The 25,421-nt window shown below is 37.4% G+C and overlaps 1 protein-coding gene across 1 annotated transcript in view; it reads right to left on the bottom strand.

The window, feature by feature from the left end:
* Positions 1 to 7,360: 7,360 nt before the first annotated feature.
* Positions 7,361 to 25,421, bottom strand: part of LOC104569478 (uncharacterized) — a 31,315-nt gene continuing 13,254 nt past the window's right edge. Inside the window, exons 5-17 of the mRNA XM_088527827.1 lie at positions 24,385 to 24,533; positions 21,991 to 22,167; positions 21,199 to 21,616; positions 20,859 to 21,021; positions 17,067 to 17,178; positions 15,698 to 15,788; positions 15,075 to 15,161; positions 13,636 to 13,788; positions 11,664 to 11,793; positions 11,505 to 11,537; positions 10,526 to 10,629; positions 9,347 to 9,430; positions 7,361 to 7,465 (exon numbers count right to left, since the gene is read on the bottom strand). Of these exons, the coding sequence (XP_088383953.1) occupies positions 7,361 to 7,465; positions 9,347 to 9,430; positions 10,526 to 10,629; positions 11,505 to 11,537; positions 11,664 to 11,793; positions 13,636 to 13,788; positions 15,075 to 15,161; positions 15,698 to 15,788; positions 17,067 to 17,178; positions 20,859 to 21,021; positions 21,199 to 21,616; positions 21,991 to 22,167; positions 24,385 to 24,533 (1,806 nt within the window). The remainder of the gene's footprint in view (positions 7,466 to 9,346; positions 9,431 to 10,525; positions 10,630 to 11,504; positions 11,538 to 11,663; positions 11,794 to 13,635; positions 13,789 to 15,074; positions 15,162 to 15,697; positions 15,789 to 17,066; positions 17,179 to 20,858; positions 21,022 to 21,198; positions 21,617 to 21,990; positions 22,168 to 24,384; positions 24,534 to 25,421) is intronic.

The raw sequence follows: 25,421 nt of genomic DNA, 5'->3' as shown, positions 1-25,421 counted from the left end.
TTATATTTTCTTTTATGTCTTAGCTTGCAAACTTGCATTAAATATGGTTTCCCTGTCAATATTGCGTAATACTTTTCAAGTCCCTGGGAAAAAAGAAGCATGTTGCTTCATATAATTACTTATTTGCCTTACAAGAGGGAGAAATAACATCCACCAGTCTTCCTCTCCTGCTTTTTGAGCTGCTGCTTTGTGTTTAGAGGCCTCAAGAACCCTCCTAACCTCTTGGCAGCAGGAGCTCTATTCCCTCTCCTTCCCTTTTTTCTGTATCCCAATGATATTTCCCTGCTGTCGAGCAGAGCTTCCCGGTAGCCGAACGTGCTACGGGGTTCGTGTGGAGCTGGTTGAGGGCCATCAGGATGCTCCTAGTTCTGCTGGCCCCGCTCCTTCGCTCAAGGATGTCCAAGATGCTGCAGAGAGCAGGGGGACAGCGCAGGAAGCTCCAACAAGAGGCCAAATGCAGATGCTGCTGCCCAAACCCCGCGCTCTTCGGTGCATCTGGTCACACTTTTTACCATCTTGGGACCTTCTTTCAGGCTAAACCTTGTACTTCCCAACTGGGCTGTGCTTCTGTCTGCTTCTGCCCTTAATCTTTGACAGATGCCCAGAAATACTTCAGACCTATATTGAGCCCAAAATAGCCAGGATTTATATCCATGCAAAGCTTAGAGCAAAATTTGACCCAGTAGGTTCTTTTTACTCCTTACTTCTTCTAAGTAGGTTCTAGGTAGTAGTAAAGTGTTTACAGCATCAATAAGTTAGTGAATTTCATAATTAACTTTTGTTTGGGACTATCTGCAAGCAGGTTAACATTGCTTGTGTTAAGAGATTTTTTTAAAATATTTTGAATAAATCTCTTACCAATTTACATGCTTACCCCAATTGTAAGAACGTGACTTTGGTAGACAAAGACCATAAAACCCACTTACATTGACTGCCTTTATAAGAGGTACTTGTTCTTGTTATGAAGTAAAATCTAATTCTTGTCTCACTATAGCAGCTGAGTTCATACCTAGAAAAAAAGCTCCCATTCTTTTAGTGTTGGTATCTGGTAGGTTTTTGTAGTTTCATGAAATAAATAATTTCATGAAGTGCTACCCTGTATAACCTATGCAATGGTTTTATAGGACTTTCAGTTGCATTTTAATGAAGCAAAAAATGTGACTTTTACTCAAATGGAATAAAATCAGATGGTAAGGTCAGAAAAACACAAAAATAGACTAGCAGGAAAATCCTTCCCTTTTAGCAAGAGAGTATGAAAGAAACTTGTTTTTTCCTTGCACTGGTTTTAGCAGCTGATTTCACTGAGCAACATTTTTACAATACACTTAGAATGGAGTTTCCAAGAGCTTCAGAAATCTGTTGGCAATCAGTTTAGCTTAAACTGTTGAATATACTTTGTGGATAGCGTTCACTAATTTGATGTCAAGGAAACCACATAAAAATTGGGCCCTGAAGTGGCATGATTTAGCACACCTCCTTTGACATCAATAGAGATACACAGATTGCCTCCTCTCAAGAGGATTTGTCCCAGATAAATTTCTCATTGAGCGTTTCTCATAGTCAGGCCCAGTGAAAAATTAAAAATAACATTGCTGTGCGAAAAAGTGATGTTAAAAGAAATGTCTAAGCTAGTGAATTAAGAGCCATTCCTTTGTTAGCATTGCTTGTTTTATATTTAAAAGGGAGGAAAAATATTTGAAGTTTTGTGATGACATTCAGAAATGAAGCCATAGGGAATAGCTTTGCTATAGATTTTTTAGTGACATTTATAGAGATATGTCAACCTAAATAGAAGGAAAAAACCTCTGCTTTTCATATAGACTTCATCTTTTAGTTACCAGCTTTTGTTGCATCCGTTCACTGTTCTGATTAGTCTCTACTCTCCATTTAGCATGAATCATACCAGGTTGTCCTCCTCCATTTACACACTCTTAAGAAACCCCAGTTCTAGTACGTCCTAGTATCTGTACATCCAAGTCAGGTGCTTTCTCACTTCTTGTTCTGGAATAAATGCCTCACAGTTTTGCTCTGCTTTTTGTTTGTCTAAGTACAAGAGACAGCCATAAATAAACAGTCATTCCCCAGTATGTTAATACTAGGCTCCTCTGACTGTCCCTGCTAAAATATAAGATGTGGATCAGGACAAAAAAAAATACTGAAATATTAAGAAAATTGTGCTAGGTTCCTTCTTCTTTCTCAGCACTCTCAACTCTCTCTAAGGCTTGACAGCACACGGGCAGTGCAGCAGTACTAAATGAATTTTTCCCTCTTCAGTGCTACATCTGTTTTTAATCTGAAAAGTGTGCCAGCAGCATGGAAGGCAAAACACATTCCCTATGTGTCTTGTAAAGCTTGTCTGTTAATCCAAAAGGTAAATTCCTGCAATTGTTTATGATTAGCTCTTTTCATTATTATTATTGAGAGCCTCTTGTAAGAGTATGTGCTGCTCTACAAATCATGCTGACTGAAAGCATCCTCAGAGCAACCTGCGTACAACCCAACACCAGCCAGGACACCACCGTGGAAGCTGCTCAGTGTGGAGACACCTGCAGCACTGCAAGAGTTGAGTTAAAGATGTCCTTCATACCTCCTCTAAACTTCCTAAGGAAGACAAGTTCATCCCACAGGACCTCCCAGCCTTGTATAATTAACTATACATAGTCTAGGATCCCTCATGGCTGAACCTCAGCCACCTCAGGGATAGAAAAATATCAAGTCTTTAATAGCATTTTTCCATTAAGTTTGAATAATTTCCTGAACATATCACTGAGCAATTTTACCCAGACCTTTCTGGCTCAGTCCAAGCAAAGCTGTCAAGAACAATAAATATCTATTATCCATCTTTGTAGTAAATGCCTAAAAATATGTAAGGAATAAAACCAGTACATTTATTTCACATTGAATTAATATGACATTTCCATTGATTCACTCTTCATCAAAACCACTAATTTCTATCCTTCAGCTGGTAGGCGTCTTCCTCAGGTAACATTCCGCAGTCATTTTTTAACTCACTTAGGAAAATGAGGGCTGTGAGTTCACATTGTCTTATGCCTGTCCTAAACTAATAACTTCTGGAAATGTTAAACTCGATCACAAATTTTAACCAAAGGTAACAGCACAGTGTCTCAAATTTTCTACAAGTTTCATGATTGGGTAGCAAAGAGATCCTGCAAGATGCTGTCTGGAAGGAAAGGTGATAGCACAAGCCAACTTACTTTATGATGGCAGAGAATCCAAAAAGGAATGAGCCCAGGTTATGAGAAATACTTGATATTAACCATGACATTCAAAACCACAGGTAATCCCCTTCATTATTTTCACGCTAGTTAATATTTTGTTAATGTCTATGGGGCTACGGAATCCTCTGTTCAGCACCAGTAAGGCCATACCTGAAGTGCTATGTCCAGTGCTGGGCTTCCCAGTACATAAAAAACACATGTCCTTTCTGAAGCCAGCGCAGAAAAGGGCCAAATAGATCATTATAGACTAGAGCATCTGTCACGCAACAGGAGGCTGAGAAACCTGCGGCTGTTCAGCCAGGTCAAGACAAAGCTTGGTAGGATCTTACCAGCATGTACACTGAATACTGCTAAAGGGAGAGAGAAAGAAGATGGAGCCAGACTCTTCTCAGTAGTATCCAATGAAGGACAACACACAATGGGCACAAAAAGAAACACAAGAAATTCCATTTAAATAAGAAAATCAATTTTCATGTGAGGAGGACACACACTGACACACTGTCCATTGAAAGTATTCCAAACCCTGCTTGTTGCAGCCCTGAGCTGCTACTCTGAGCAGGAGGGTTGGACTAGACAATCTCCAGAGGTCCCTTCTAACCTCAGTCATTCTGTGATTCTGTATGAAACACCTCTGTCTGAAAGGCTTTTTCACATTATTTTTATGAGACTATGTAAGTAAATACAGGGCAAGACAGAAAAAGACTGAAACAGAGGTCGAAACACTAAGTACTTTTGAAGAGGTGATAGCATTCGGCAATCACTGAGTTCAAAATACTCAGAGATGTCCTTCTCTGAGACTCCCATTCCCAAAGTCTTTTCTTAATCAAACTTACACACATGCAGCGTTCTGCTTCCCAGCTCTGTCCTTGGGAAGCTGGCACTCTCACTGCTGCAGCATCAGAAGCTTTGAGGTTTTCAGCTTGAAACTTTGACACTCTTTAACCAAAGAGCAAAATCTCATTGACTACACTGTGCTGAGCTTTATCTCAATGGGTGTTCTGATCTTTCCTATTAGATGACTTGATCAAGATGAACACTAACAAGCAATTATTTTACTCCAAAAGAATTCAGATTTTTAAAAAAAAATCAAAATAGAAGCCATTTTTTGCGCACACTCAAGAACTTTAGGAAGTGTGTCAGGAGTAGCCTTCACAGTAACCATCGGAGTGCCTCTGAAGTCAGCTTGCACATTGCAGGAAGGGAAAGACAAGTAGATAGGAGATCTGCATAGCTTTTAGGCATTTTCTTCCCAGAACGGGATGTAAAAAGCCAAGTCAAATCAGCACATTCATTGAGACCAGGATCTGGTAGAAGCTTCCATCTCCCCACAGTCTCTAGCCTTGACCTTGTCCTGAGGAAAGGCAGATCTGAGTCCTGGCCTCTGTAGCAATGATTGGTCTTTGTTTTAGCCAATGCATTTTCAACATACAGCTCTATGAGCTGTCAGCTTGTTAGATGTATCATGTTAGCTGCACTAATATGCCGTGAAGTAAAATATTGAAGTTCAGTGCTAAGAAATTCCTACTTGTATGGAATATTCATACCTGTAGGAGTCTGAGCTAGAGTTTTCCTAAAAGAGGCTGTTCCCAGAATGAAACTGCTCAGCTTTCAGAATATTCTAGTTGGATAGCAATCGGTAATACTGAAAAAAAAAAATGGATATCTTAAATTTACTTTGGTGAGACAGTTTAGTAGTTGAGCATTTCAGTTGAACATTTCTTTAGAACCAGGAAATGAAATCTTGGTTCTATCAATACCCACAGGAAAACTTCCAGGGAAGGACGCAGGGCAGGGTATCACCACGGTCTGAGTCAGAGCCCCTCAGCACCCCATCAAAGCTGACCACAGCCTGAATTTTTTAATACATTCTTCTTTAAGCTGAGCAGTTGGAATTTTTTTTTTTTGTGGTTCTTCTGAGTCATAATTAGCAGCAACTTCTTCAGCACAGAAGTATTTCTACAAACACTTTCAGGCTTTAGTTTTCTACAGTGAGGGTCCAACAAGTTCCCTTTTAGAGAAGCCATGTTTTTTTTTTTCTTTGTCTAATATAATTTTTACCTTCTCTAAAAAACAATATTTTCCTTTGAATGGTGTTACATCAACCTGAAAGACTAGCATATGTACTAACAAGACACAGAACTACATTATATAACATTATCATTATATTTTCATATGTAGGTTGTTACTTGTAGAAGTGCTGAAAATTGTGTTATTTCTGCAGACAGGATACTTGCCTGACACTTTGATCACAGGTCTGCAGGATGTGCCCGTCATCCTCTAAGGGAGGATTCTATAGATATGGTCTACAGGGAGACTTGGAACTTAAAATAGCTGGAAATCCTTGCCTATAAAGCAATAAACCCTAACAAATGTTGAGGTGTGGCAATTATCTTTCTTAACCAGTAAATACTATTAAAACTTAGTAATATGTTTAAAAGACTTGAAAGCCCAGTCTACTCTAAAACAACATTTTAAAAAGAGGGGGGAAAAAAAAAAAAGAATGAGAAGGGTAGAAGGTCTCTCTCTCTACTTTTACAGATAAATCAGGAGGCCACAGAAACTCACAGGCATTGAAGAAATGGTTTGAGAAAACTGAAACTTGTCTCCTCAGCAAGCTTCCACTCCACAGGAAATCTTCCAGCTCCCAGAAGGGGCTAGGACTTCTTGCCAAAAAAGTATTTAGACATTCATTTTTTTTAATTAATGATCCAGGATATTCACACAAAGATGCAGATATCGACTACTGTGTGGAATATATTTTTAATTGCAAGAGGCCATTCTAGCTGAGCTATAAAACAAGTACAAGCTGTTAGATATAAAAGAAAAAAGACTAGAAGGAAAACACTTTTAACTAAAAGAGACTCCCCAGGACTCCTGAGCTAAGGTAACGGTAGGAAAACATGAAGCTTATCATGACCATCACGGATGTTGTTCAGGGATGCAGGGACCTCGATACCATGGAAATGGCACTTGTATTCAGGATTATCTTACCTGATTCACATATAAATGAAGATGTCGCAGATTGTGGAAAGGCTATGATGCACACCAGAAAACTGTAAGTATTGTTTACGGTGCTTTTAGTATTTAAGTCAGAGGGAGTGATGAGTATTTTTAAAGGCCAAAACTTCCGGAAAAGTGGCCAGTCAGATCTAAAATCAGTCAAGTAATACACTTTGCCTCAAAAAAACTGCTTTCAACACCAGTAAAGAAAATGCCAAATTTTAACAACGGCCTTGCAGACCTATTTTCTGCTTTCAAGATTAAATACACACTTTTCTGTCTCTGCATTTACAGACTTCCTTTTCCTTACACACTTTTGAACTTCAAATAATTATTCTAATTAAAGCCATGGAAAAGACAACAAATGCAACCAAGGTATTTTCTCTTCGGAAAACTACGGATAATTATCTCCAACATACAACACTTAAATGTATTGTGACAAGTTTTTATTTTACCTCTGATATTGCTCTCTTCCTGCTAATGCAAATCTCATATATTGATGGATTTTTATAGCATTCTACCTGAATCCATGACATCAGCTATAAAAAAGCATTGCTTTATTGTATTATTTCAGAGAAAAAACTACCCAGACACATACCTTCTCGATTACATATTAAAGCTGCAATGCTCTAAGAACTGAAGACAAACATGAATTTTTGTTCAATATTCTCCTTTGTGCACTACAGCTCTCCATTACATTATAAAATTTATGAAAATTTATCCAAAATATCACAGTAAAAATAGTGAAAAATCAGATCACTATGCAAAGATTTAGTCATTTAAAGTAATAACACAGCTCAAACAGAAGCCTGGGTATCAAAGCAAAAAACTGAAGGAGAATTCATAAAACATCAAGAATATCTCCTTTCTAAATACACAAGCATCTCAAGACACAAAAGCACAAACATCAAAAAAGACAACAAAGCTTAGTTATCTGTGATTCTACAGTTCAAATACAAAACTATACAGTATCAACTGAGTATCTCTTAAAATCAAGATAGACTGATGTAAAGATGATATACTACATGCTACTTCACCCTATTAAAGCTTTTAAAACCATTAACCTAAGTGTTGTTTCTTGTACTTTGCTTTCCTTTCTCTTTGTAACAGTTGTGTTGTCTTTATGGCATGACATCAATACACGCCTTCCTAAACTCACGAATAAACGAAGATATCCATCCAAACAGTTCCTGAGAGTCTAGATCTTGTGGTTCCCCAAACTTTACCTGTAAATTTGAAAGAAAAAAAATGTTTAGCATTTTCCATTCTATTTCTATTCTTACTTTAAGTAGCCAACCAGGAAAACTTAAAGCTAAAACCTTCAGCAACCTGAGAATCAAAATGTCCCAAGCAACGGTGGCCCAAGGAGTTGGCATTAAGGGCCTTGAACTATGTCTTTCCTAGTTTTCTCTATAGCTTAGTCTCTCTGAGTTTCCTGGCTATGAAGTTTGTTATAGAAGCCCTTTCATAAAAGAAAATCAGTACATTAGAGAAAGGGTTTATATTCCCTGGTATGCATGGTAGCAGCATATCCAAACCAAAATAGTTTTTCACACTCTAGCATTTTGTTTTGCAAATTATATATACATATATATATATATATATATATATATATGTTCACAGGAAAGCAGATGTTTTTGGAGAAAAAAGAATCTAATCAAAAAGCCATATCCCCTATTTGCTCCCTCTCTTCATCTGAAAAAGATGAATGGATGAAAAGATTTCAAAATATCTAAATGGTATTGGCATCAGACACACTCTACTATAAAACAGCATGTAGAAGGCAATCATACTACAAAGTACTAGTACAGGGATTCCTGCCTTAGCTAAAATTATTTCCAAAGAATTCTTCAGTTCTAGGCCAAAAGAGGATTTCTATTACTAAATTTGTTGATGGGGTTTATTTCAAGAATTTTGTCAGCATTTCAAAGGATTTTTCCTTAATGAGATTAACGACCTCAAGAACTGGAGGTGCCTGAAATAATTTCTAATCAACCGGTAAAATCTAGAGAACAAGCTCCAAAGCCTTCAACAAAAACTTTCAAAAGGCATCTTGTGTTGCTACAAGTTCTTATCTTGCCAGTAATTGAGAGCTATATTGTAATTGGAAGATGCAGCTCTCCCAAGGTGAGCAGCCATATACTAGTATTTCAGTGTTTCAGATTGCAAATGAAATATATAGATAAGAAGTTATTACTCATTCAGTTGATTAACATTTTCTAGCACCCATCATTATCTAAACACAATCATCTGGACATGATCTAAAAGGTTCTTATGAGCAAATCCTCTGTCTGCAACTCAAAAACACAGTAAAAAACTTTTAACCTTCTAACAGCACAAAACCTTAACCTTATCCAGTGATACTGATTAATAGTTTTACATGTTGTCTTCCTAATTGCACCTCTTGGGTGCTACAAGTCCTTGATCTTTGGCACACCTCACCACTAGCTCCCCATGTACCATCAGTTAAAACAGTAACGAGAGGGGCATTTCCTAGAGCTAATGACCATCTGTGGGAAGCTGATTGCCCATAGCCATCCCACAGGGGGTTATCCCCAATTTATTGTTAACTCCATAGAAGTATCACATGCCAAGGTCACTATTGATTTTCTAGCAGAATGTAAAAATCATAAAGGCAGGCCCTTTTTTTTTTTTTTTTTTAATGAGCAAGATGTTTTCCTACATGGAAGATGGTGGCTACCTACAACACATTTTTTCCAGATCAGATATCCAGCCCCTAGGGAAGCTGGTCTATTACTTTCTAGCACTCTTCAGATGATAGTCTGGCTTTTGATCACTCATCCTATTATATATTTGCTTCACTTTTTGCTGCTTTATAAATATGCAAATAAATCTATTTGTGACTACCATTATTCAGAAGAGAAAAAAAAAAAAGAACCTTCCTAAACAAGAAAAATGAATCAAAACCTGAGGGAAAAGAATTGAAAGTCCCCATAGCGTTAGAGAAGGGTTTGGGGAAGAGGAAGAGGTAAGGGAGAGGGAGCAACTGAGTTAAAAGTTGGGACAAATACTTCTGGTAGCATGGAAAATGAAATCATATTCAGATGTAAAATAGGGTGCAATCAGAATTTTAATATAATATGTACCAGTATGTCACTATAAAGCTTCTTCATTTCATCACATCTTTTTGTCAGCATGGTAAGGTCCCCTTCATATTTCTGAATTAAATCCTGTATAAAAATAAAGCTCCTTAATTTAAAGTTAAAGCAGGTGTTAAACAATGAGAACAAGAAAATTCAAGTCAAAATTTCCAAGCCGCACAAATTTCACATTTTACAAAACAGAAGCACAGATCAAGAACACACATTTCCTTGCTAGTATAAAGTCATCAAATACCAAAAGGAAGATAAACATTAGAGAACCTTTTTACAGTATTGTCCAATAACACTACCTCAACCTACTAAAAAATTACACAATTAGAAGCATGATAAAGTCTTTATCTCCACAGCAGTACACATGTCCACATTTGGCATGATCTAATCCCCTTGCATGTAGTATAGTTCTCAGTTGCTAATTCTTAAGAAAGAGTCAGAAACAAGACCATAGAAGCTTTAAAATAATATTTCTTAATCATGATTCCTTTGTAAAATATTCATTTTAAAAACTTAATATTTATTGAAGAACTCTACTGCTGAGCTGCTCCAGGGCAGCAGGGTCTACGCCACCCAATGAAGCACAGCACAAAGATATCCAGAAATACAGAGGTGAACACACAGAGAGGAATGCACTCACTGGAAGCAGCTCTGTCCACAAGCAGCATAACATTTTTGATGAGAGCACAGTCCTGACTTCGGCTCTTGCTAATTTCTGACCAAAACTGGCTTGCTAACAGCCTGTTTCACTATTTTTTTTCCCATTGTGTCCATCTGCTTCTGTCATTAGCACAGGCAGAATCATCTCAGGTTGACCTATACTCATAATTTAGGCATGTTCTTTGATTGTCTTTTGCTATGCTATTTACCCTATGGTCTGGGCACAGAAGAAGTTATTAAAATTATTTGCTCTAAAATTGCTGTTGTTCCAGACTGTTTATTGTGGATAACTGTTCTCCCTCCTTTCCAGCCTATTTACCTATGAAGAAAAAGGAGGAGATGCAGAAGCTCTGCAAGGCCCTTCTCATGCTGCATTATGTGGTATAAGACACTATCAGAGGCTCATTTCCATCTGAGATGATCCTGAATCCCTTGTTAGGGCCAGATTCAGTACAAATCATGTAGATTGACTCATCTTTTATCTCCAACCTACACTAAGGCTGTGAACATTACCTTCAGCTCCTTGCAGAACTGTGATTCCTCAGGTGTTGCCTTGATCATCTTGGGTTTGATAAGCCGCCTGCACTGAGTAATATTTTCCAATTCCTTTTTTAAAACTAACAACAAAAGGGAAAGTTATGAATTTAACCAGCATGCAGTTGTGTGAAGGACTGCAGATGCCTAATGGAAAAATTAGAGGAATATGTGTTTTTAGTATATTTATCTAGGACCATTAACTTGCCTTTTTAAAGCATGCAGCAATTATGGTGCAAAGACTTTTCACACTAAATGCCGAGACTGTCACTCTGATATGGTATCAAATGCTGGAATGGACATTAGTTCATAGTGGCAGTCAATGACTATGCTGCATTCTCAAAAAATAATTTTTATAAACTTTTAATACAATATAACACATTTTTATCCACTTATATGCCTTTTCTGTGAGCTCACAAAAGGCTCTGCTGTCTAAAATCCATTGATTTCACATGGTACAGCTCAATGGTGAATTCTAAATGTCTCCCAAAGTTCACCTTACATTTTTGAACAACCTTATTCTAATTCTCTCCTATTGACAACACTACTCTTGCATTCCTTTTTAGAGATGTATATCAGTTTGGTTCAAAGAAGTTCTTGAACTTTACTACTTAACTGTACTAAGTTTTCTCCTGCTGTATTTTCTGCACCTGATTACTCTGTTCCAGTAGTAACTTTGCCAGTAACTTTGTATCACATATCTTTAAGAAAAATTCTATTTTTCATGGGCAGTATATTTTTTGATATTTCTATACCACCTGGAAGCACTTTAATATTTGTTTTCAAAAACTCCTCACAGTAACATGGCAGGTTAAATATCACCATAGCAACACTTTACCTCAATATTTTGCACCTTTACTTCTCTTTGTAAACTGCAGAAGCGCAGTGAAAACCTGTTCCAAATGACTGCACAACATATGACAATCTTTTCCCGAATTTAGAAACCATATTTACATACCATCAACTTCAGCACTAAGTCCTTTCATGGAAGCTGGAAAGGAATGGAGAGGGAAGATGATAATAAATATCACTCACACAACGTGAATGATGGAAGTTTCCATAAAAGGGTTGAGGGATTTATTTTTCATTTGTTGATATTTTCCCTCCATCATCTTACCGTCAGGAACAGCTTCAAATTCTGTCAGCTCTTGGGAAAATTTAGCCAAATCAGGCTCATGTAAGAAGATCTGCTCCACAAGGGCATGAAGCAAGGTGAATGTCCTCTCCTTACCCCGCAACAGAGACAACTACAAATAGAGTACAGCAGTAATTGACAGACTGAGCTATTATACTTTATATATATATATATATATATATAAAGTGTATATATATATATATATATATATATATTAAAAAAAAAAAAAAAAAAAAAAAAAGGAAAGCAGGGATGCTGAGTACTCCTAGGTAAATTTGACAAGAATAAAATAACACAATGGAATGAAACTTATCCTTTTCAATTTGCCATTTTTCAGACATTCTAGATTAAGATCACCTTTACACCTTCATATCTGTTCACTTTTTCTTTTGTGTCTTCTTATTCACAAGGATCTTTTTTATCTTAAGGTGTCCTAGTTGATTGTGACTGATTTTGGATCTCTAAACACAGTCACGCACCCCTTTCTACTTAAAGCACTATGCTGTACTCATATAGATAGTAAGGTTCCTTAATTGAATCTGGGAAGATGCTCTGTAGCAGAAAATGATTTTGTAGACATTTTTCATTATGATAGATGTGATACCACAGCCATTTTAAAAAATGGAAGCTGTGTCTTGAATTGTCACTACTATTATAAATCACTCATATATTAAAGTCTCCAGATGGAAAAGATATCTTAAAAACAAAACAAACCAAGAACTTCTCTATCCTATTTACAGATCAAGCATAGTTTTATAGTAACCTTAGAAGTTCAAGACAGCTTATGAAATTTGTATTCATTTCTTATTTTACTAGCATAAGATGATCATGCTTTGTCACTGCTGCGTAGAGGAGGGGAAAAAAAACCCGGTGCTCAGATGCACATATTCTAGTGGCAACTAACAGAAAACTCAGCCTGCAGTCGTGCAAGGGGTAGGTCAGCATAGATACAAGCAAAGAACTAAGATGAAAGATGGGTTTTGAAGGGCAGATCTCTGGCAGGAAAGAAGAGCTCAGAACAAGCATTCTCCTTCCCTGCTCCAGCACCCACCAGAGAACTACTGGAGCTCGTGGGACCACTGCGAATGGCCGGCAGATTTTAACAGTTCTGCACATAATCCTGCTGCTTTTTGACATCAGTTCATATCTCAAAGAACTGCACTGAGAAAAATGGAGAAGGGAACAGCATATTTATCTCTAAAGTGTATAGTGGGTATCCTGATTCCCAGAGGTATTTTTAGGGCTACAAAGTCCATAGTTTGAACCTCCCAACACCACGCTTCCAGTCTCCTCTTCCACAACTCACCAAGGCTCTGGCATTTTCTCTAGAAGTTTCACATAAATTTTGCTGGTTAAAACCACCACAGAAAAGCCTAACTCTTTGAATTTCTTCATTTATTTGTATTCTGTGAAACTTTACCCTAAATAGAGTATATAGTACCACTTGTTGTAAAAGGCCTCTGCACTGAAGAGCTGAAGTGCTAAGAAGGAATTGCTTCCATGCTGGAGAAGCACAACCCTCGCAAGAGAAAGGCTGTAGTCACAGCCTCTGCCCCAGGACATGACACCAGGTCCTTATAACCTTCAAACTCCACTTCACTTGACCCAGACTCAAGGCTGGCCAGCAGCCCACAGCTCATGTCTTTTCTAGCTGTGGTATCTAACAGCATTTTGGTGTTTTACCTCATTAGAGAAGCAATGTGAACACCACAGTGCCCCCACACACCCAGCGCTGCTGTCTAAAATGGGGAAATGCATCTTTTTATGATACACATTAAAGAACACATTGTTAAACTGGACATTGTTTCTAGTGTAAGCAAGAGCAGATGTTACAATGTTAGCTATTCATTAAAAATGATTGGTTTTCTCCATATTCAGGACAAAATTTAATGTTAATGGCCAACATACAATATAATATATGACAATTTTAATGACAAGCAAAATGTTTACTCACTTTCATCAAAGATGACAATCGAAATCCTCTAGCCTTCTCTTTTCCTGCCTTTTCATTTAAAAGGTTCCCAATGGCTAAAATGTACTCCAAGACAGCGATAAATTTCTGGCTGGACTGCAGCTGCTTACTTGCTTGGATTTTCTGGTTTATTAACTGAAATACACACATATTTCTTCAGTTTAGGATAAAAATATGAGGAAAACATTGACATCTTTATCTTCCCTTTGCCAGGGCCTCATTGTTCTTAGCTCCAACTTGCTTTGGAGAACGGGCCAGAGGAAAGACCTGGCCAAATTCTGCCACCAAGATAAAGCTGGCATTGGCATGGCCTCTCTGCCTCAGTTAGAGGTCACATCCTTTCTGGCTGCCAGATGAGCCTTGCCAAAAGAACTTCAACCTCAGCTCAAAAATGCTCACGAATAAAAAATATTTTGCTGTTTAAATGCACCAGATTGCACCAAATGTCAGGCATCAAGGGAAGAGGATAGCCTGAAGCTCAGTGAAAGGTTCTCCATCCTTCCCCTCTCTCCCATCTGTTTATATACCAACTAGGAGACGGCTACCTTATCAAAATTCTTGGCACAATTTCCCCACGAGGAAGAATAGTAATTCCCTGTAATCACACATTAATTTTCCTGAGGGAAGCCACCTTCCTTCTAGGTCTATAGATACAAAAGGTGTTTTTGTTTTAAATTAGGAAATGTATATTTTTCTACTGCCACACCTATCTCAATCAATCAGCAACATAAAAAATGTAAAAACACAGAAGAAAACTTGTGAGAGCTTTGAAAGCCCTTATCAAAATATTCACAGCACATGAGAGGTCCAAAAAATACTGAAAGCTAATATTCAAATCGTCCAATAAATTTTAGGTGTCCAGTCTACACTTGATTTAGATGTGTAAGGAGGTACTTAGAGAACTAATCAGCTGTTCAAGGAGCAATAAATATTCCTCAAAGTAATCACTATACTACAGCTTCCAAGTTTTCAAATATTTGCTTTCAGCAGAGGATAGCAAAGGTGTCACATTATCACAGGCAGGGCCAGAAATCTGTGCATCTCCCCAGTGTTCTCCATCTGTTCCTCTTCTGAGTTTTGTTCGCTGTTACTATGGTTTTAATCACAGCCAAACAAGGGGTAACAACACTGACTTCCAGCAACTTTCCAAATGTGCTTTCATTCCCGTGCAGAAAGCAAGCAAAATCTTCTACTGAAGCAGAATTGTGTTGAAATAATTTGTTTTGAACTGAAGCGTAGGTAAAGCCTGATATGTAAAGGCAGCAGTTTGGAACACAGACATCCATCTCCATAAGATTCAAAAAACTCCTCCTTTGTACCCAAACACACAGCTTGAAATCTGCATTCAGGCCATTTGGCCCTCTGCTATCCAATCAGTAGATTTTATTACAAGCAAACTATGAAACAGGCACGTTACTTACAGGCTCCAAGTCTCTTATGTTCACAGGGAGCTCACGTATGGTAAGCAGGAGATCCAGCCTCTGGCCTAAATGCGAGATTTTACACATCTGCAAAAACAGGCAGAAAGGGAATCCAATCCCATGTTTCTACTCACACACACGTATCTCAAAATATTGAGTAATTCAATTATAGCAGTTTTCCTAGTTTCTGTACTCATTTATTAATCTTATTCCAGGTCTTAAGACAATAGATCTACGATGGCAAATATAGAAATCACATGTCATATGAATGTATATATGGAAACAAGTATGTAAGAACTCACTGCGCATGCACAAACAGAACCCTTATTTCCTGTGAACAAGAATAGTTAAAGGCACACAATTTTACACTTGAAATTTTTGGAAATCTAGCTCAGAATAAATTCATTCCTATTTTCAAGGAAGGGGAAGAAGCATTACATGGAACTGCAAAGAGGTAAAAATTCTTTAATTTCTATGTATTCCATCAGATAAACACTCTTACCCTGCTTCTGGCTGTGACTGGAAACTTAAGTTCCAAACCATCTCCCTTGTAGCAGTGTTATCTAGAAGAGAGTGTCCCAGAAATTGGGTGATGTCTTTTAATGTCTGCTGTGTTTTCTTACCTCTAACATAAACTGATCAACTATATGCAGCTCCGAAGGGGACCCCCTGAAGGACTGGTACCTTTCCACATCTTTTGGTGTTGGCATATACCTGTAAAACAGAAAATGAAAGTTAGATGTCCCCTTTCTTGAATGTTGTTTCACACCTTTCACTATTTTACACACCAAGCAGTTCGGATTGATTTCGGTGGGAGCACCCGGCACTGTTCTCCTTCAAATGGAGAGGTGAGCAGTGACTGCTGTCACCATAGGGGTTGACCATTTGTCCCAGGCACTATCCCGAGCTACAGGACTCAGGATGCCCCTCACTTCTGCCAGATCTACCTCTTTTTTCCCCAGAGACCGTCACTGCTTGATAGACACTCAAGCAAGCTCTCTACAAGCCATCTCACATAATACCATTAACTCTACATGTTACTCAACTCTTTTTCCTGTTCTCATCACCTTCAAAGTGCAGACATAAAAATTAATGGTGATGTAGAGATTAGAATTAGGATTTCAAAGTCAGGATCAATTTCATACAGAGATTAGAATTTTGAAGACAGGATTAATTTAATGTCTACTACAAGTAGACATGTCTGTAGCAGAATACATTACTTCCTCACTCTTCACCAGCATCATCTTTTTCCAGACTCCATTTAGCCAAACACTCGTATTTTCTCATTTTGAAGCAAAAGGCAGTTTCACATTAACTTTTCACATGAATGTATTTCATAAAAAGGCACACTTGCCTTGACTGGAGAGTTGGCTGCATAAAGGATACTAATCTAGGACCTGCTGTCTTCCTAGGCTGTAAACTATTCAAAGAGATACAATCTATTTCATACAAACTTTACATGCCAATAGTTTGCTTACACTCTTGAAATCTATTTCTCTGAATATAATTCATTTATTTTTAAAGATACAAAAAATTGCATTCTGCTTTGAGGCCCAAATCTCTGCCACTAGGAAACACTGATATCTTTAATATCTTTTCCCTTTCCAAAGCAATTTGTTTTCCTCTTTATAAATGAATACTTAAATAGGAAACAGAATTTCTTATGTTTCTTTGATTTGATAGAAGGTAAAGCTGTGAAGTGTTCCCATTAAGTTACAGCTGCTCCCTACCACGATCGATTCTTCCATTAACTCTGCTCCTTGTAACCTGTTCAAAACCATGTCTGGCTTGCTGTCATTCCCCAAGGAACACAGGGAAGAGCAACATTTTGGGGAGCACTGTACAATCTTAGTTATAAGGACCGAGATTCAGGCAGGAGAGATTCAAAGCCACAGTAGTATCTTTCCTGAATTTCCCATTATTTGCAGAAAATTAGGCTTTTTGCAAAAGGTACCATTTATCATAAATAAACAACTGAACCCCAAAGATTACCTTCTTAGTGCTGTAATCTGTTCATCTGTAAGTCCACCACTCTCTTCATGTATAATGTATAATTTTTCTTTCAGCTGACTTGGTTTTATTCTGAAACTTTTAAGAAAAATGTCTGGGGGAAAATGATTCTTAGATTACTTGGAGGAAAAAGCTCAAGGGAAGGAAAACACCAAAACATTTCACATTTGCCTCCCAGATAAAATTTGTTTTTCACTTAGTAACTGCTAATGCTAAGATGAAAATTCAATCTTTCTTTTAAATATACACAGAAGTAGTCAAGCAAAAATATTTTTCTGTCAAAATATAGTCAATACAATAGAACTACCAAGACACTGTTATAGGAAAACTTTCAAGTATTTACTATTATATATTTATCTGCACTCAGAAAGGAAATTCTATTTTTTTCTGAATAAAAATGTGATGTATTTGTTTATTACAATACTGAAGGTTAAAAGAATTAAATATTCTATTTGTTTTGATTTTGTTTACTTTTTTATTGCATTTCCAGTGTTCAAAAGTAGCTAGAGTTCTGGCAACAAAAATTAATCACAAATTAAGGCAACCTGGGAGACAGAAATGCTCATTTCTCCCACACTGCCCAAAGAGTATGTTTTAATACTGTCTGTGGCAGATCTCATTGACAGATACTCCTTGTCATTCTAAAAAATGACAAACAATTTTTGCAATGTTTTAAGACTTTTGTGCAGACACAGGCTTGGCTCATTTTGCACAGTATGAAAGGGAAATAGAAATGAAGCCTCTCCCCTAAGCAGAGGAAGATCCATTAGGAAGGCTGCTGTTCCAAAAAAGCCCACTTTGTCATGCCAGTTATTCTTTAACCTCTCTACCAACATTACAGAGGACAAAGGAGTGAGAAAGAAAACACAAGGAAGAGAACACAAGGGATCAACAGAGAAAGCGAGAAAATTTGACATGCCAATAGTGTTGCCATTAAATGGTCCTAGAGTCTGCACTGGCAGAACCCTTGTGAGCAGCACACAGGGATTGCAAAGGAGACCTCAGGAAGGATTTCTATCATTTACCTTTTCTTTCTCCAATTCTAAAACAGTTCAGAGTTTTTCAGATAATAGAAACTTACTGTGGCCTAAATCATGTCATAATGACTCTTGGGAGATTGTTGGCCAATGGAGTGTTTTCCATTTATTCTTCCTCTTACAGATTTTCCACCCCTTTAATTCTGTTATAGGATCCAGGTTTAGTGCTGAGCCTGATGGAATCATTTTCCCACTTATGCCTTATACCCTTATGCCTCCCTATGCCCTTTAAATCATGTATTTCTTGAGGTAGGAAGATGCCTGTATAATGTTGATTTTAAAATTTATCTGCTTCACTTTCACAAAGAAGCCACAAAGCACTTAAGATTTTCTTGATCATTTTCTGAATTTGAAATTCAGAAACAATTTCTGATCTTCAGATTTTATAATAGTAACCAGCTACAAATATTTAACAAATGAAATTCAAAATGTTCTGTGTGGTTAGACAAAGGTCACAGAGTTGCTTCAGTTCCTTACCTTAGTTATACACATTCTGAGAACCAGATTGCTGATAAAAATACTTCTTGTACAGATTCAGAATTAGTTTTCCAACCTCCCCTAAAAACTCATAATTCACCTAATCTGTTGAACTCATTTTACAGAATTCTCATGGAAAAACTGGGCAACTACAGGGACATGTCCTTAACTCAAATAAAAGCCCACTGCTCTTCTACAGTGGTCACCCATATGTAGAAAAAGGTGAGTTTAGGTCTCCTTTTTAAGCTTTCCTTCCTTCTCTCATTCATAAAAAAAAAAAAAAAAAAAAAAAAAAAAAAAAAAAAAAAACACACACACACACACACACCTGTCAGCATTTTCTTCTTCAAAAGTAAAATATATTTAATATATTTACCCTCCACTCAGTTACTAACAGTTTCTAGAATTTTTCTCAGCAATACCATAATGTCGATCTTCAAAGTACTTTCTAAGCAAAATAAGGATTTTATATGCAGAAAACTAACTTACTGGCATTTTGTTTCTTCAATTTTTTATTCATTAGTTTAAGGACTATGATTTGCAGCACTTGTGGGAAGATTAATCAAAATTCTCAGGCTGAAATTACCTTTTGATCTAAGTAATGTCCATTACAAGTACATGTCAAAACTTTCATTGATGGGACTTGAAGGATAGGATTAAGAAATAGATGTAGAAAGTCTCAATGAGAAAAGTTGTAAGTGAAAAAGGATCAAAAGGCAGAATGGTGCAATTTGCAAACCAAAAGAAAGAAATTTCCTAAAAGAATGTGCAACAATGTAGCAGATAAAAGTGCTATTACAGGATTCTTTTCATCTACAACAGCACTTTTGTAACAATCACTTCCTTTTAACCCCTCCAACTCTTGGTCAATAGATGCAGTAATTCCAGCAAGTTATTTCCATTTACAGTTGCCAATTAAAACTTTACAAGATCTCCAAAGTGTATTCTTTCTTATTAATATTCATAAAGATGAAATTATTACAGCTTCAAAAATTTAACTGTCCCAAATTCTTCACACAGGTAATTCTAAATCAGCGCTAAGTTACAGATTTTTCTTGGTAAGACATCTCTGCTTGTAAGAGAAAGTGGAGTAGCCTTTGAAGAACAATTACTCCTTCTCCTTTAATATCTATCGCTTCTCATTAGGGTAATTGAAGGACTTTTTCATCAATTTAGTAGTAAGATTAGGACTGTATGTTGGACTGTTTCATTAGCTGTGAAAGACTAGGTTAGCCTTTTGGCAGAATCATGTCTGCTATGAGGATCTGAGAAAGAAGGATCTGGTTTGTGATCATTCAAGACAGAAATTCACGATCTGATCTATTAAAGCAGGTCTAGAAACGGGCCAGCAGAGCTCCTGGAACTTGGCTTCTAGGCACCTCGGTGGCTTCTTATGCCAAGGTGCCTCCATCTAAAAAAATATCCTTAAACTCAGTGTAGGAGAGGGACCAACCAGAGCATTCAAAGTGCTAGTTCCTCGCAAAGTTTTCTTTTACTTATTTTACCTAGTCAAGCCCAAAGGCACAAAAGCCTTACAAGTGGAGTCTTAACAGTTTCACAGGCTTCACGTAAGAGCTTACATCAGCATCACTGTTTGATAACATAATCATGCATTTTGTAGGAGATGAGAACTTCGCAGTGTAACAGGCTATCTTACAGGAAGCCATATCAATGGTCTGAAAACGGCTGAGATTAGTTTTAAAAATGATAAAACAAAGTTTACGGTCTTCACGAAATGAGGTACACCTCATGAAGTAGGGACACAGGAGGTCCCTGATTAATGATCAAGGACAGAGAACTTGTCTTGCAGTCTGGTCAACTTTATTTTGAAGAAAAAACAATAGCACACAGCTCACCTTGTCTAGATTTCACATCCAAAGCATTGTTTAAAGCAATTGTTTTTGAGACTATTTTCTCTAGCCTACTGGACTACGTTTTTGTGAAACTCTTTCTTAATATTCAGCTTACATTTTTTTCTTCCTTTTTTTATTTCATCCTGCTAATATTGATTATAACTTGCTATTGTAAAAATACTGCTCTCACCTTGATGCTTCTATTCTTTACATTATTAACAACTATATTTAAAGCAACTGAGTTTTTTTGTATATATATAAACAAGTCATCAGGTATTGAAATTACAAGATCATTTAGACATGAGCTTGCTTCCTTTGCAAAGAAACAGCAGAAATTGCAAACACAAAGTGCATGCAGCGCACACACAGCTTCCAGATAGGAGCATGCAATTCTTTTACTAACTTACTGAAGTTGTGTGCCACTTTTTGATCCAATATGATATGCTGATTCCCTGAAGGTTCACTGCTGGAAAACACTGCCATGTCCTGGATCTGGAACTGATCACAGAGTCTAGATTCATCTAGCTTTTTCTTGTGTGGATCGCATGCTCCCCAGATGGATTTTTGAATCTAAAAATACAGACACGACGGGGTAAACAAGAGGCCAAAAGAAGAGAGCCAGTTTTTTTTTCATCATAACACACAGAAGAGCATCCGCTTTGTTTTGTGACACAACTGTACTTTTATGATAACTGTATATGTAAGGTAGGATTTTCTTTTATCATCTACCAGGAGTTTCATCCTCACCTTATCCGAAGGAACAACATCCCAGTGAAAGGCCTTGGTTCTCTTTGCCAGAGAGAGGCTGCAGGACTGTGGGAAAGCAGGGGCTGGTGGCACCTCTGCCTTGCTGGTGGGCAGAGGAGATGGCGATGCTGGTGCTGCTTCCTCCTCTGCAGGCCTTGCCTGGGGGGCAGAGGACGTTTTTGCGCTGGCTGCTGCCGAGCTGGCACCGACACGGAGGGCATCCTCTGTGTGCTCATCCACAGGCTCAATAACCTCCTCGTAATCAGCCTCGGAGGAGATGCATTCCTGAGACCCTTCCCGAGGCAGGGAGACGCCCTTCCACAGCTGACTGTACTTGTCTATAAGGGATACCCATTCATTCTGGAGCTTGCTAATATCCTCTGTCCCGATGTTTTGGACAGTGAAGGGTATCCGAAATCTGAAATTGAAGAATGTCATACGTAAACACAAGGAAGTCTAAATAACATGCTGACTAATACAGCCATCGTATTTCTTATTTAAGCAGAATGATGTTCCAAAGCTTTGGCTGTCATGATCACCTCGTGCTGCTGACTCTGACCTTTCCAGACACGAGTTTATTGTTTAGGTGTCTAATGTTAGAGAGCTGAAGCTTTGTGGCACTTTTGCTTCTACCTTAAAATACTCAGTAAGCTGTAACACTGCCATAGGAGGGGTTATCTTTATAATTTTGATGGCCTAGTTTGTCCACTGCTGACATTGGGATGCTCTATTTCTTGAGCTTGCTTTCAATTGTTCTGCTTTAACAAATTATTAATTACCAGCTATACTTACAAATAGTTGCGTTCTTTGGTCTGGACTGAAAAGGTACCACATTCATTCTCCTTGCTGACACTCACATTCCCACCTGACAAATTAATCGTATTTGTTACGGGATCTGCATTCTTGTTCTCTCCTCCCAGACCTATGCAATATAAAGTCAATTCTCCTTCACATAGTTGCACCAAGTACCTGGAGGACAAGGAATAGGGATACAGTTCATTGTTGACCACTTATTTACAGAAGCTTTCTTGCCTTTGTTAAAGCACATTGTTTCATGTCAGTAAGTCTCCATGTTCCTATAACATTTCCTAATATTATTTCCTAAAGTAACATTTCAAAACCTTCAATCTAAAGCATAAAGCCTTTGAGATAAGGACTCAGTCTCATCTGACACTAACATAAAACAGGCACTTCCTACCTGCTGTTCCTGTGATCTAATGAGAGCGCTAGGATTAAGAACAGGATCTGATTACCGACAGAAAATCACATATATCCTGTAAATTCTCATCAACACCCCATCCTTCCCACTATTACCCTCGTTTGCTCGTTGCTTGTTTTGGATGCTCTTTTGGACTGTGAACCTTTAAGGGAATTTTCTGTGTGATTCTGTAGCACGTAACAGCACAAGGCTTTAGAGTTTCTGTGTTTTCCAGCTTTTACTGACACCAAGCTAAAAATGAGCCACCCTAATATAACCTGATGCACATTCTTAAGGCCCAGTAACTCTCCCCCTTGGAAATGCTTCCACACAGGTATCCTGAATGGCCCCGGGCCCTTCGTTCCCAAGAGCCACCTGGCAGAATGTGTCACAGTATCCTGGGGGTTTAATTAGAAGTCACTTGGCTCATACCGCCCCAAAGTGTATGTATTACTCTTCAGAAAATAAACCATTCTGGGCACAAATTAGCTGACCATATGCAGTGGTCATACACTACAGCAGAATCTTATGCCCGAGTCTCACCTTTAAAATTCTGCTCTGTTCTTTATAATCCATATAAAGGCTCCATATTCAACAACAACTTTGGGGGTAAACTCTGTGTGGCTTGTATTCTTATTTAAGTATTTGCATTCTCATTTCTTTTGAGGGTTACTGCATTTCTTTATCATTCTGACAGTTCTATCAGACCTTTCTTTCCCTCTTCTTTCTCTTCAAGGTGGGGCTAGTTGATTAAGGGGTTATATGAGGAATTTAAATAAGCCCAGCTGCACCAAAAGAATTAAGCATAAAATATAAATTGCAACTATTCCCACATAAACAGTCAAAGTGATAAGAATTGTTTAATGGAGCTGGCAGTTATATTGATCTCCTCTTTCTTTAAAGCAGGGACTTACAGTTTAATCGTATCTTCAGATGTTTCCACCATTATTTACTTTGCAAAAAAAAAAAAAGAAGGGATTAATATCAAGTGGAAAGCAACCAGGGCTTTACTTCACAAGATAAATAAAAATCAATTTTTGTTTTGTTAACAAACTTGTTAGATGTTGCAAGGTAACGAATCCTGGGACACACTTGAGGATTATGTTTACAAGACATACAGCAGTAGCTTTTTAAAAACAATTAAAATCATTTTCTGTGAACTGTGAAGTCTTTTGAGATAATTACCCTGTGCAGATAATTGCCGTGTTAATTTTTTTCATTAGTTTTTGCTAGGGAGATTTTCTTTCTCTCACTTCTTTGGCAGTACAAGCATTGTCTCACCATGATAAAACCAGGAGTGCTCTAGAAGCCATCTCAAGGGAAGAGCAGGGTATTTATAGGATGGGTAGCAACCTATGTAAAACCATTGTGGCTAGTTCACTACTTCAGTAACAGACTAAGATGAAGCAAAGTCTTTCTTATTTGTTTCAGCTTAGGGGCTGCAAGAAGTGGTGATGACAGCCTACTTCTGATTGAATGATTCCTTTTTTCTAAAACTACCAACTGTTAGGCCACCTAAGAGTCATGACTGGTCATCTCCAAAGGAGATGAAAATTAGAATATGAAAATAATGAATTATGAGTTACAAGACACCATTTGGGCAGTATGAGTCAAGGAATTACAGCACTCCTACACTCATTTTTTGCTTTGCTAGTATTTTTTTTTTTAGTTTTTCATTTGTCTGAAAATGGAGTAAAAACGTTAAACAAAAAAGCCTCATCATTAAAATCTTTGAGCACCATTAGGATTATATATTTATATTGGGAAAGTATATGGAGTCTCTGGCACACTCCAGCAGCTCATTGTAGTGCATACTGCTATGACACTAATGATTAACTTTCATATTTTCATCTCATACATTTAAGCATCTAAGTTTTAACTAAAAAATAATCAACTAATTATCAAAAAAACGAGTCCTAATTTAAAGCATTTATCAGAAATTTTATTAAAATGCACAGCCCAGAGGTCCACAAAGATAAAGTTCGTACTTCACCCATTCAATGGACGTAAAGCTGTTTTGCTGCAAATCCAGCAGTCCTTCGTGAATCACATCATATTCTGGAGGTCTTCCAGCACAGGACTCTGCTGGTCTCTTGTACGAATTACTCTGTATAACTCTGCTCAGAAGGTACATTATCTATGCAAGAAGTGACAATAAAGACCATATTTCACATAGCAATTCCCTTGAAACAGACATTAAAAGATAGATTTTTTCTTTAGGGATAAAAACTATAGACAACATTATAAGAAGCATCCAAATAGGTAGAATAATTTAATGTAATAATGCCTTCTATGATGCTAAGATACCTAATTGCAATTTATTATACTCCAAGTTCAACTAGTAATTGACTTATCTTGATATCTCAGATGAACATAATAGAAGAAAAGGCCTACAGTTAAAAATAACAGAGATTAAGTCAGGTGTGAATTCAAACCATTATACAGAGCCATGTTTGAGTGTTTTACAGACAAAAGTACCTTTTGAGTACTGCTGAATATAATCTATTTTAAAATTTAACCTAATCAAGCACAAGCTGCTGTTCATCTGGGAAAAATATCCTCTATATGATGTAAACTAAAAAGTTTCATCAGGAATGACTCTACCTGCAAAAAGCCTTTTACCCATGGGCTACATTGAAACTTTGCAAATGAACTCTTCCCTGCTTTCTTAGGGGTTGCATCTCAACCTAAATTGCACAGCTTTCTTCAGCACTTCACCAATGGGACAAAAATTCCAGGCGTTGTGCGCCCCTGAATGTTAACACCTATATTTGCACTCAGGTGGAAAGCTGGCTTTTACACTTGAATTTCTCAAATTTCAGTGTAAAGACTAATTATAATATTTGGAATATTTAACTGAACCTGGAATGTAAAAAGAACTCCTCAAAAGCAAGCAATATCTTGCAAAATTTAACTGCACAAAGATTTGGTAATTGTACATATGCTGTCTTCCTCTGATAATTCTATAATTTCAGTAGTTTGATGGTAATAGATGAATTTCTAGTTATTTTTCACAGTATCATGA

This window comes from Tinamus guttatus, unplaced genomic scaffold, assembly GCF_059628265.1.
Source record: "Tinamus guttatus ecotype Peru unplaced genomic scaffold, ASM5962826v1 Tinamus_guttatus_pri_ptg000027l, whole genome shotgun sequence".
In the NCBI taxonomy this organism is placed as follows: Eukaryota; Metazoa; Chordata; class Aves; order Tinamiformes; family Tinamidae; genus Tinamus; species Tinamus guttatus.
This window is presented reverse-complemented; position numbering and strand designations above follow the sequence as displayed.